The following is a 13,532-nucleotide window of genomic DNA, read 5'->3' on the forward strand; positions in this document are numbered from 1 at the left end:
ATTAATTTCTATCTTATTTTGGCTGGGAAAACAAATTATGTATTTTTCTAATGGGTCTTCTTCTTCTCTTCAAATGTCTAGCCTCTTTCCACCTGAAAAACGTGAAGGCCCAGCATATCAACTATGTTCAGAGCAGGCACAAGAGGATTGAACCAACCACAGACCAATTCATGCTTTATGCCAATGATGGAAAACATCGTTCAATGGCAACACCATTTTATGTCTTAATCAACCCAACCAATGATGAAGCCCCAGAATTCATAGCAAGGAATATTACAGTAAGGAAGGACACACAGTGTCTCCAGTGTCTTGTTTGTCCAAAGACAGTATAGCTGGTTCCTAACTTTGCTTTCTCCCCTAAAAATTACTTCCAACATGTTTCATCTTATATGCTTGTGTATTTAGCCATGTCTTAGAAAACCTGTGCAGTATGCATATGTTCCAAATGTCTTATTTGCATTTCTAATCTTGTTATATCCTCCTTTAATCCACTGGTTCATACTTCAGGTCTCTGTTTCTTTCTGAAATCCATTATATGCATTTACAGTTGTGCCCTGTCTTGTCCATGCATACCTCAAATTTCCATGGCTCATCTTACTCTCAGTCTGATGCAAAGTCAACATTGACATTTGTTTGTGATCCACTGCTGGGAAGAGCTAGAGAGTCTTAATCAGGCGGTCTTCAACATACCTGTTTCTTAACTGCATGGCTCAAAAAACAAAGGAACAATGCCTTTCTTGTTGAGCTGGCATCCCAGTGCCTAGTTTTTCTGTCCCTCCCTCACATTGTGCCAATGACCTGTGCCTGCACACCCTAGTCAAAATGCTCAGTTGAGTCTCTGTTCTCCTCACATAGCATCTCTCACTCACTTGTTCTCTCTTTCTTTCTCTATTTGTTGGTGTGTCTGCCACTCTTTGTCTGGTCAGGATGTGAGATAAGCTTGCATTTTGTTCAGCTGTGGAAACTGGTGACCTGAACAGGGTTGTTGATGACCAGGGTTCCTGGGGGTCTCTCATTCATCAGGTTGATATAAGTCAAAGTCAACCTGATGCTAGATAACAACAAAAACTGTTCATTTGGAACAAGGGCAGGCAAAGTGCTGTCAAGAGTTGCATGGGGTCACCAGTGCTGTTTTTGTAGCCCTCAAGCCCTGCAGAATCTCTCACGTCATTCTTTCTCTGTCTAGAGACAAAAATGTTGGATTGCCCCTTCACTTTGCACAGCTTCCCTGGACTGTTTAACATTAAATATTTTTCAATTTCCTGTTTTGCTTTGATTCCCCCCCCCCCCCCCATTTTTGGCTGACTTTGTACCCCCTAGTGATCCTAAGGGCAGTAAACTGACTCACAGCTATTGCCCATCTCTCTTTTAGAAAGAGGGGATCTATTGCTTTACAGTAAATTCTACTAGTATTTTATTGGAACAGATTAGATTGTTCTCCATAGGTGTGGGGAATCTCATTTCTTACAATTCAGTTCTGCAGAAGAATTGGCATTTGCTTTCCTTTGGCTGTTCAGGTGAAGGAGGGACAAATGAAAGAACTGGATCCATCTGTAATAAATGCTGTTGATATGGATGTACCTCAAGATGCTCTGGTGTTTACTGTCCTTCAGTCGCCCCAACATGGGCTCCTAATTAATGGGATGTACAGCAACAATATTGTTGGCCACAAACATAGACACCAGCATCATGAACTTCCTGTGGAGGAATTCTCTATGGAGTTTTTAAAAAATGGTAAATTTTGTTCTTTTTACTGCCCTGTTTATTAATTGAAATTATTAGCAGATGGAGGATAAGAAGAAATATTCATGTTTCTCCACCTGGTTCAAAAGCTGTCTTGTTTTGCTATCTGTAGCTGAAATAGCAGATGAAACCTGTTAGTACTAGTATCCCAATTGGAACAGACCCATTGAATTAATTGTTGAGTGGTCAATGAACACTTCTGTAAATTCCATTTATCCAATTCCTCTACTTTAATGGGGTTAACAATAGAATTTACATCTCAAAGTGTTAACACCTTGTATCTTCTTCTGGAAATAAGTCCTATTAAATTAAGTGGGTTTATTTTTTAAACTTGACATACTAAATTCAAAATAGAAATCAGTTTTAACATATCTAATAGTGCAGTTCTCAGATGTTTACAAGGCACTGACACATTGGACCACAACTTCCATCTTCCCTAAAGGGCATGTAAGATTTGAGTTGGAGGCTAGTAAATTGGGAACGTGTCAAATTGAGGGAAGCTATGTGTCTGTTCAGGGGCCCTTATTCTAACAGCTATGAAAAGTTGCTTGTTTGGATCATACAACTTCCAGAAGATTCTGTGGCCTCATTTGCACTGCACAGCCATGGCCCAATGCTATGGAAGTGTGAAATGTGTAGTTTTGTGAGAGATTGAGCTCTGGAGCCACAAATCCTAGAATTCCATAGCACTGTACCATGGCCGTTAAAGTGGTGTTAAATTGCATTATTTCAGCAGTGCAGATGAGCCCAGAGAATCATAGTCCAAAATTGTGATTTTTTTCCCCTTACACTGCTACAAAGACTGGGTTATTTAGAAAATATATCACCACAAAGGCAGGATGATAGAAAGTTTATAAAATTATGCATATTGTGAATTAAATTTAAAGAGAGTACTCAACCCAGATGACACTGTCACACAGAGTCATCCAGTCAAATTGACAGGGAGCAAATTCAGGAGAAAATGAAGTACTTCTTTACACATAGCAAAATGAATTTACAGATATTGTGAGGGCCACTATTGTTGATAACTTTAATGGGGGAAATTGATGAAAGGTAAGTCCATCAGTGGCTCCCAATCTGACAGTGAGTCATGAGGGATGTATACAACATCTGGATTTCAGAGTCAAATACCCCCAAACTGTGAGAAGCCTCCCTGAAATGTAGCCATTCTGTTTCCCTTACCCCCATGGTCTCCCAATCCCACCCTTAAATTGGCTGGAAATTGATCCAAACTGGAGGTGACATCATATCACTTCAAGGTCTGGGCATCATATCACTTCTAGTCTGCTGGATGTACCTGGTACAGTTGCCCATGCTCATGTAGACTTTATAGCTTGCCTTTCCCCCCAAACTGAGACTCAAGGCAGGTACAGTGAGCAAGGACCCTTTGTTGTGTGTAGCTGTTTCAGAGCATTACTCCTTTCTGCACCTCAAATACAACACTGTCATCAGACCAAATAGTCCACATTGGAGCTGCTCCCAACATTTCAGTGAATAGCATGAAGGGGGATGAAATGTGGTTAGTATTTGTTCTAAAGAGGAAAGAAAATTTAAAATTTGGACATGTACAGGAAAATGAGCAAGGAAGTATTGTCCTTTGAGGGAGTGAGAATGGAACATACTGCTTAGAAAGCAAAATGTAATATTTGAGCAGGATATGATAGTGGCTTATAAAAATAAATGGTGTTCAGATGGATTAATGAACAGCAGCTGTATTCATGGCTTATCCTATGCCAGTTGAAATAAGCTGACTGTGGTTAGTACAGATACATGGGTATCTGAGGTTGGATGGAAACAAGGACATGATGTCAATTAGAATTTTGTGGTAACAGAATAAACTTTCTCTTTCTTCTCTCCTTCTTTTGTAAATACCCCATTCACCCCACCTTCCAGGAATGCAGCTGATGTATATGCATGATGACTCTGATAGCCTAGCTGATGGTTTTTCTATCCAGCTATCAGATGGGAAACATAAAGTATCAAAAACCATTTCAGTAGAGGTCATTCCAGTTAATGATGAGAAACCAGTGCTGAGCAAGTAAGCCACATGTCTTTGTTCCAAATTGGTCGATGTGTTCTAACAAAATGATTCAGCAGCGATCAAAGCAGCAAATTAGAGATTAATAGAGCTCATCTCCTGTAAATAACCACAGTCTAATGCCAATGGCGTTCCACAAAAGCAGCCCTCAGTGAAGGACATTCAGCTATGATCAATGAGAGGAAAAGATCCAAATCTAAACCAGAGATAATGATGTATATAGAATGCAGATCTTACATGTGCATATTAAGATATATATATAGACCAATTTTATAAACCACAAATTTATTGTGTGGACCTCTTTGGGAAGATGTTACAATCATGATCTTTGCACACCCTCTGCTGGTCAGTTCACATCTTGGGTTAGGTCCCGTTTCCTCTTTTATATTTTGATCTGTCATCTCCAAAAGACAGAAGAGCATTTTGAGTGGCCAATTTAGACCAGCGATTCTTTATTTAAGTAAAATGACATCAACAACCAAAGGCAAATTTGCCAAATTCTATACTTTTTACATGTGTGCATGCATACATAACACACACACAAATGGTCTCTTTACAAAATAAATACAGTAAGTTGCAATGACCAGTTATGGAAGCCATGAAGGCAAAGAAGGAAAATACAATGACAGAAAGAAAAAGGTTAGGATCAAAAATGTATAAACCTCTTCCATGTAAATCTGAATTATTTTAATTCATAATTTTGAGTGTTCAAATGAATGTTCAAGAAACTTTGAGAGTGTTTTCAAATATTAAACATGGACACTCAAGTAGCTCAGGTTCTTACCTACCTTTCTTACAAGGTTCCACCCTTAATCTTTTGTCAAGTCAAAAAAGCTTTACCTTCAAGAAAGAGCAGGAGAGAATAGACAGCAGAGGACTCCTGTACAAAACAAGCTGCACAAGATCTTGTCTTGTTTGTAAGTGACGGACAAATTGGTGTTATCTGGCATCAAGTTGACTTATGTCTCATAATTCCATAGCATTCAGCCATGGCAGTTAAAATGGTTTCAACCTGGCTTATTTCAGCAGGGCAGATGCAGCCTAAGACTACTTACAAGTGCAGGGATAGGAACAATGCAAATATGACAGCCCTACTCCTTTGTCAGTTCAGATTTTGTAATGCTGCAGTTTCCCACATGGGCTGCAGACCTGCCAATGATCAGGCTCACCTGAATGAGATGGAATCAAGAAGCTGGAAGAAGTGTAGGATTGCAATTGTATTGTATAGGACTGAGCCAAAATTCAGTGCTAATAACAGACTGATTCTGTGTATTATTTTAAACCCTTTATTGAACGTTTTAGTATAATTTTATAAAATTTTATAAATTTCAAGAGAATAAAATAACATTTACAACCTGACAGCATTTCTTAACAAAACATGTAATACATATACAAAACATGCAAATGATGCAATATATATGCATACACTTGTGTTTCTAGCCTTCAGATTAAGATATCATTCCAAAGACTGATATGAGAACTGGGTGGATCAAGAATATCTCTGTTTCTATTAATAATATAAATAAACCAATCCATAATAAAAGGGTAATCATGGGGTTTATTTCTTCAGTTGTGTCTTTTCCATGAGAGCCAGAGGCCACAAAAGCCCAAATCTAAATTGTGTAGGCCTTTCCATTTTTGAGCAAGCACCATACAAATCGTTAGGCTATCTATCTATCTATCTATCTATCTATCTATCTATCTATCTATCTATCTATCATCTATCTATCTATCTATCTATCTATCTATCTATCATCTATTTATTACTAGTTAATGGTTTCTTTTCTTCTATAAACAAAGGTAGTAAAACCAATGTTGGCAAAACTTTCTATTAGTTATTGTTTCCATTTACTTGAAAATCTCCAACCAAAACCATTGAACATTTGGTCAGCACTCCACGAAAGTACTTACAGCATTGCAGTTTCTCTATCATTTTGCAGACATTTGCTTATTTACATAACTGTGTTTCAATGAGATACTATACCTCCATTTTGAAACAATATTAACATATTTTAGCTGAACTGGATTTTAATGGAGAGGCTTCCCATAATGAGGACCATAAATCATCTTCTGCTACCAACACTATTTCCCAGATCACTTTTGAATCCAATACATTACCATAAATGTTGTTATCAAGACAGAGTAGATCTTTTAAGTTAATCCAGAAGATCCAGAGCTGCTTTGAAACACCAGCGACTCAAATTTAATTAGTGCACAATTAATTGCAAGCTTAACACCAGGATAGAATATAATATATAAAACGTGGCGAATTTTAAACCACGAAACAAAGACATTACCTAGTTGTTTTATTTGTGCCCTGATTTGTGTTGTTGTCTTATAAAGTAAATAAATTGTAAATGATGTAAGTTCTTTATAATTTAAAGGAAAGTGTAAGAGAAAGAAGAATTTAAAAGAGATAAAGAAATAATAGCATCAAATAATTGTACATATGAATGATGAGTATAAATATGTTGAGAAGATAAGGGAAAGAGGTGGAGTCAACAATAATAAGAATATTATTTTAAATATGATAAGCAGAAGAAAATTAGTTAAAATTGTAATGGTGGAGGATGGACTGATGGAAGTCATGTTAATGTCTGGAAGATTGTTAAGTGTAAGAAGTGAGAATTTTGTAAGGATGGATATTAATTGGAGGATGTATTGTCTTGTTGTACGTATTGTTATGTGTTTATAGTGTTTGTATTGTTTGTTTTGATAAGGATATGTTTTAATTAATAAAATAATAATAAAAAAGTAAATGATGTAAGTTTTTGGTTTCTCAGTCCCGGTACAGGTGGCTCCTTTTTTGCAGCATCATAAGTACTGCGACACAGCCTTATGATGCCAGTTCTGCCGAGAGGCGTCTGTACGTGACGTCACAGCTGCGCAGCTTTGGCACCCGCCATGTGGATGGACGCGCAGCCCTGTGACATCACTAGGGCCGGGCGCATCTGGACGCCCAGCCCTATTGAGCCCTAATATCGCCATCTGTACCGGGCCTCAGTTCTTAAACTGAGAAAATTGGTTTTAGCAAATAATGGCCTAGGAATGGTAAAAGTGGTTATAACAATGGGATCAAATGTTTTTCCCCCCAGCTTTTTGATATTTGAAATACATAGTTCAAATTAGGATTTTTAAAAATATTTCAAGGTTTTTAGGTTTAATAGGTATGAATGGTAGCTGTCTGACCTGGATTTTAATAATCTATTTCTAGTAAAAACCAAGACTCTACACTGAAGTTTTCTATTTGTCTCAACTAGGAGCATTCATAGTCTGTCTTTATACAAGGAATTTCAAGTTCTCCTTCTTTTGTTTTTTGAAATGATACTTTTTTTTTAAACTTTGGGATATGTATGCCTATGGGTAAAGTCCATAATTGTACTTTTGCCATGCCAGTGATATATGGTGTGGAACACTTATTATGTGAACGTTGTAATTTAAGTCGAATGTTAATCATATGCACCAAAATTCTGTCCAACCAAGATAGATCTACTTTTTCACAATTCTTCATTGTATACATAACAGTCTAATTAAAGGTTTGTGAAACAGTCATTTCCAGAGAACTTGGAATTATGATGCCCAAGTATTTTATATTTGCTGTATTTGTTTGATTACCTATTATGCTAAGGAAGTTGCTAGTGTCCATGTTAACATTCTATCTATATTTAATCCAAACTAAGCCTTACTGAGTTTATAGTTGCACTTACTCCCAATAAGTATAAAAAGGCATGGTTTATCTGTCTCTTTTGGGTGTGAAGAAAGGAATCTGTAGAGTTCATGCCCTCTCTTTTTCAAAACTAAGCTCATGCGGACCAGTGTTAGCTTTCTGGAAAACTGATAATGCCTGTTCATTAACAGGAATCTCACACAACTAGACACGAGAAAAGAGAAATCAAGACGTCAAAATATTCCTACATTCTTCATCCTCATTCTGTTGTGTGAACTGTCCTTAATTTAAGATTTTATTCTGTATTTCCAGAACAAAAGCCTTAGTTGCTTGTATTTAAACTCTGTGTGTGTGTGTGTGTGTATGTGTGTGTGTGAGAGAGAGAGAGAGAGAGAGAGAGAAACAGGTCCAGAAAGTGAGCAGCAGAAATGTTATTTTAGTAATTTTTTTCCTATCAGTATCTCAGTGATTATTCTTTTAAACAAATACATGAGAAGTCCTTTGTTTGTTTGTTGCAGGAAGGGTAAAATAGAGGTGAACATGGGGGAAGCCCAAATTATTTCTGGTGCTGTTCTGTCAGCGAAAGATAAAGACACCCCCAGGGAACAAATTTATTATTTATTTGAAAGAGTCCCAGAAAATGGACATCTTCAGCTCAAGGTCAGTCTTTGTATGTCAACAAAATAAAATAAAATATTGGGAAAAGGGACACCAGTGTTCTTGGTTTAGAACAGCAGTGAGTGTAATCCTTCTGTTTTCGAATGTCTCCATGGACTTGAAGCAGACTGCAGAGCCTAAGATAATTTCTATCCTGATACTCAGGAAAATCTAAGGATAGCTGTCCCATTTGCATCAGAGGAACGTCTGCCAGAAGAGCTCCTTCCAAGGCAGTTGTTTGTATGTTCTGGAGGCATCTGTCCATGCATTCTCACTATGTTCATTGTTTAGATTTCTCTGTCCTTTTTCTTATAACGTACAGTAACTAAGAACAATCACTTGTAAGGTCCCATCGCTACCAAAATCATATAATGGGTTCAAATGCTGCAGTAGAAAAAACGTGAGCAAAATCATGTCTGGATTATAAATGGTATATTATTTGCTTAGTGACAGTTTTTCTTTCTAGGTAGGTCGTGACTGGTTGACACTTGAGAACAGGATGAATTGCACCCAGGAGAACATAGACATGAATATTGTGAGATACATACACACTGGTACAATTGGCTCAAAGGAACAAGATAGTTTCATATTTTATCTCTGGGATGGAAATAACCGATCCCCTGTGGTCATTTTTCCTATTACCATTAAGGATGTTGGAAAAGGTAATTCTGTTCCAGATCTTCTCATTCCTTCTGTTTGGTCTAGGGGTGCAAACCCTCATTTTGCCTTCTCGGATAGAATCTTGGTCTGCAAGATGGCCAAGATACTTTCTCTTGATGCTGAGAGCTTAGGCATTTCCAAGACTGTTTTTTTGTTTTTTGCAAACTGTATAAATTTGCTTTGAATTATGTAAACTGTGAAATTTGTGTAGCTAAACCATGATAACTACTGCCTTGTTATATGGTGTTTTAAGCATGCTGATTCATTCACTGTCATTCATTGTCATTCATTCACACAGCCCTTATATTGGTTTTGATGTCCATCCTGTTCTTCACACTGAGAAGAGGGAGATGTATATCAGTTCTTCTTGAAATATTATAAATTCCTTGTTTAAAAAGGTGCTTTAAGACAGTGGGATATAAGCATTTACTTGTTCTGAAAGTGGGCTGAACTCGAGTGAATATGGAAGAGATTAGATTAATAATGGAGCTTTATGTTTCCCATGTTCTGTAGGAAACATTGCAGTTTTCATGAAGCCCCTCACTGTGTTGAAGGGTGACAGAGGCCTGCTGATGACTGATGTCCTCCTTGCAGTTGATGGCACTGAGAAGCCAGAGGAGCTTCTCTATGTGATCACCTCCCCTCCGCAGTATGGGCAGATTGAGTATGTCAGCTATCCTGGAGTTGCCATTACAAGTTTCAGCCAGATGGATGTGGCAGGTCAGGCTGTCTGTTATGTCCACAACAGCAAGGCAGCTTCTCCCAGAGATATGTTCCGGTAAGCAGTCAAGAATTCCCCCCCCCTGAAATAATCAGAACAGCCAGTGCTTACATTTTTGTTGTTAATCGCCTTTGAGTTGATCCTGACTCATAGCAAACCCGTGGATGAGATACTGTATTTTCAAGTTTCCCTATCCTCCTCTGCTCTACTTAGGCCCTGTGAATTTATTCCGTTATATCCATCTGGCATGTGGGCTTTCTCTCTTTCTACTGTCACCACCTTTCCTAACATTATTGCCTTTTCTAATGAGTCATGCCTTCTCATGATGTGGCCAAAGTACAACAGTGCTTACATAGCAAGACACATTAATATGCAACAAGCTGCAACTTGTGGATCCCCTGATTCCCATTGATTTTAGACTGCACAGCCACTGTTGAAGGATCATGCAAACTGCTGTCCAGCAACATTGGGTTGCTGCAGTTATCCACCCTTGCATAAGTACAAACTGACTGTGCTTGAGCTAAGATTAGGATGAGACAAGAAGCTGAAAGATTTATGGCCATAGAGAACATTTCTGGTGTAATGTGAGTTGATGTCCATGATGGGAATGTACAATATTAAAAGGTCTTGTGAAGAGCTTAAAAGTAATGTGTTGCAAGGAACTATGCTATATATAATGTGCTATGGGAAACTAATGAAGGCATAACAATGTTTTTTTCTAAAGTAATGCAATGGCTGGAAATGTTATTATTCTTTTGAATTCTGAATTATGTATATTCCTAGATTTTAGTCATTTTTTCATCATTATTCTACTCATTGCATTTACTTATTATATGGAAGGAATGCTTTTGAGGATATTTTGAAGGAACATTTTCAAGGTTTAGATTAAAAAAACACCCTGATCTTTAAAGGGCGTCTGGGACAGTGAGTAACAACACCTCTTTTTAGAATAAAAAAGAAATTTTCCAGGTTCCAATTGTGTTTTGACATGTTGGTTGTTTTCTAAAAGCACAAATAAAAAAAAAATCTCATTGAACTCACTATTTCTCAACAATCATCAAAACCAAGCCATGCTAACAATTAGATGAGGCTAGTTGGACATGGTGCACATTTCAAATGTGATGTCAATATTATTCCATTAAAATATTCTTTGAATATCAAAAGCATTTCTAAGGCAATTGTGCCCTCTCTTTTGTACTCATGTCTTGCTTTCTAAATCTTTTATGATTGTTATACACCTCTACTGAATCTACCACCAATTCTATCCAATACGTGTGTGCCCTGAAATGACTTTTACTCTTATGGTAATACAGTATAGTCACTTTGAGCATTAGACAGTATGCAGAATCCTTCAACAGACAAAAATTTGGCCATAATGAAGCAGACAGAAATGTAGGGAAGATTAGGGAGATTTCTTCCATTGATCACAGGGTCAACTGCCACCCACCTTATGTCCTGTGAATGTATAGATGGCATCAGGGCAAGACTGTGAGACCATTCCTCACTGCTCAGACTAGTAGCTTGTCATGGCTACCCAGAGTTTTTATTTTGCAAAAGAAAGGGGAGATAAATTTCTAAGGGGAAATAAATAAATATAATATGACTATTTTTAAAAATGCTTTTAGTTTAATTTTAGCCTAGTTTTTCACTTTTTCAATACTGAGATAACTCTACTAAATATTGGAATAAAGGTTGATATACATATTCAAGTCACAAGTCTGCATCTCAAGTTCAAGTGCCAGCTCTTCCAATTTTAAAACTGCGATGAAATCTAAAATACTAAATGGGCTAAACTTAATGTTGGCCATATCTTAGAAGACCAACTGAAATCAATGGAACTTCTTGGCCACTACTAATTGAAGTTCCATTTATTTTAGTAAGTCTATGTTCTATGGAGCAGTTAGCCCAATATTGCTACAAACAATGGGATTTCGGAGTTAAAGCTGATGTGCATGCACAGGAGAACAAGCTATGTTTCATACTACAACCCATTTTGATAGAAAAGGGGGGGAAAAGACAAAAGATTGCAACATATTTTTGCAATGCCAGCACCTAATGTCAGTTCACCATTTCAGGATATCTATCTACATTTCAAATGCAAATTTCATGCAGCTTGAGGTTGTACTCATTGAAAAAGTGACCAAGCACGAATAAATCTCCTTAAATACTATATTTCAATATTTTTCTAAGAACAAACTTGCATAATTAATTGGTTAATTGCATGATGGCCACATGGAAATTTAATTCTTAATTCATATGTTGAAAAGTATGTGTCTTACTTCAGGTAACACATTTAAAACAGCTCTTCCCAAAAAGTAAAAAAAATGTTTTCTCTTTTGTTTCAAGGTATATTTTCATTTAATATATTATAATGAGATATTTTAATACATTCGGAACCCCTTAAGTCATTGATTATCTGGTTAAAAAGAAGGATGGCTAATTAATAAAACAAATCTGTATCTATTGACAGTTCTGTATCAATTTGCTCTTCTCATCTGTGATTTTTCTCTTTTTAATTAGTAAACGGATACCAGCCAGATTCAGAACACACTCCATTTTCCCTTTCATTTTAACTGCTATAGTTAAATAGGTGTGTTCACATGCACGAACACAAGATATGGGTGCCATTTGATGTGCCTACATACCTGTGGTGAAACTGTTGTAACTCTGCATATAGGTAATCCAGATTATTAAGCACAAACCAGACCCATTTGGTCTGGTTGTTTTAATGAAGCAGAGATACACATGTCTGTTTTAATCACCATAAATGATGTTCCTGGCTATTAGAATTTGGCAAAGTATTTGGTTATATATTGAGATATAAATACTGTGGCAGATTATTAAAAAATAAAACACCAAGGGCTGGTGACATTTAATTAAATGGGGTTTTTAAATGATCAGATTTTTTACCGTCCGTTAAGGTACTTTATTCCATCGTAAACCTCCCAGCATTGTTTGATGCTGATGGCCTGGAAGAGGGATTTGGCAGTGCTTGTTTTGGACAGATGACTTCAAGTGATTAGCAATCTGACATCAGACGCTGGCAGCAGGATGCTAAAAGAACATGCTAATGTCCTCCATTTTGACACGGTGGATCAGTTTTGTAATGAGCTGGCACTATCTCCAATTCCATTTTTATATTTTAAATGCCACGACAGATGGTAAGTTCTGCAGCCAGCTCTATCGCCATGAACTGCAGAAAACATGAAAATCTTGGTAGTGGTGAAACCAAACCATGTGACTTGCCCTCCTCGCTAAGCTTGAGAATTATCCCCCCTCAAATTTCATCAGAGTGATGAGAATGTTGGCGGCTTCCCATTCCTGGGGGAAACATGGAGCAGAACTAAGCATGAAATAAACAGTGTGCTGGAGGATAGGCACATGGTCTTTTCTTGAAACAAACTCATTGTCTGGGAGAATCTAATAATGCACAACATTTGCATGATAATTATTAGTCTTCCTTTGACAGCACAAATAATCTATCCACATGTCCTAAACAGTTTGCTCTAGCTCTTTTACTCATTTGGTTTTGGAATGATCTCTCTGTGGCCCTTTCTAAAGTAGGAGGACAATAATTTTTCAATATTGATATTTTGTCCTGTTGGCTGAGGTAGGCCCAACTTAATATGCCATGCAGGTAGTTTCCTAGACCATCAGAATTACAAGAACCGCTAGAGCCTTATTCAGGAATACAGGAGAAGCATTAACATTGGTATATAAGTAAGGGACTGTTCTAGATCCCCCCTCACAACCAAGGAGAGTGACAGTTTAAGATGAGAGCCTTCTTTGCAATGGGAAATTATCCACATGATTAGGAGCCATGAAAAATCAGGATTCCCAATCACCTGGACAAGTTGCATGCATAAAGGATGCTGCCCTTTTCAGACTGTCGCTCTCCAAATGTGGGGAGCAATAACAGAGAAGGTGGGGCTAACATGTTATCTTGTTATGACAATATCCATTCTAGTGAACCTGATCAGATTTAAAATTACCAGGGGTGGGTGTCTTTTTCTAGAAAGAATTTGTCCCGCTGGCCTTTGAACAAT

General features: G+C 37.4%; 1 protein-coding gene across 1 annotated transcript in view; it reads left to right on the forward strand.

The window, feature by feature from the left end:
* Positions 1–13,532, forward strand: part of FREM1 (FRAS1 related extracellular matrix 1) — a 90,997-nt gene that overhangs the window by 39,877 nt on the left and 37,588 nt on the right. The window contains exons 18-23 of the mRNA XM_089489488.1: positions 82–278; positions 1,518–1,734; positions 3,637–3,781; positions 7,967–8,108; positions 8,572–8,767; positions 9,279–9,543. Coding sequence (XP_089345614.1) covers positions 82–278; positions 1,518–1,734; positions 3,637–3,781; positions 7,967–8,108; positions 8,572–8,767; positions 9,279–9,543 — 1,162 coding nt within the window. The remainder of the gene's footprint in view (positions 1–81; positions 279–1,517; positions 1,735–3,636; positions 3,782–7,966; positions 8,109–8,571; positions 8,768–9,278; positions 9,544–13,532) is intronic.

This window comes from Sceloporus occidentalis, unplaced genomic scaffold (genome assembly GCF_023333645.1).
Source record: "Sceloporus occidentalis isolate IW3139 unplaced genomic scaffold, rSceOcc1.0.p SCAF_1, whole genome shotgun sequence".
NCBI lineage: Eukaryota > Metazoa > Chordata > Lepidosauria > Squamata > Phrynosomatidae > Sceloporus > Sceloporus occidentalis.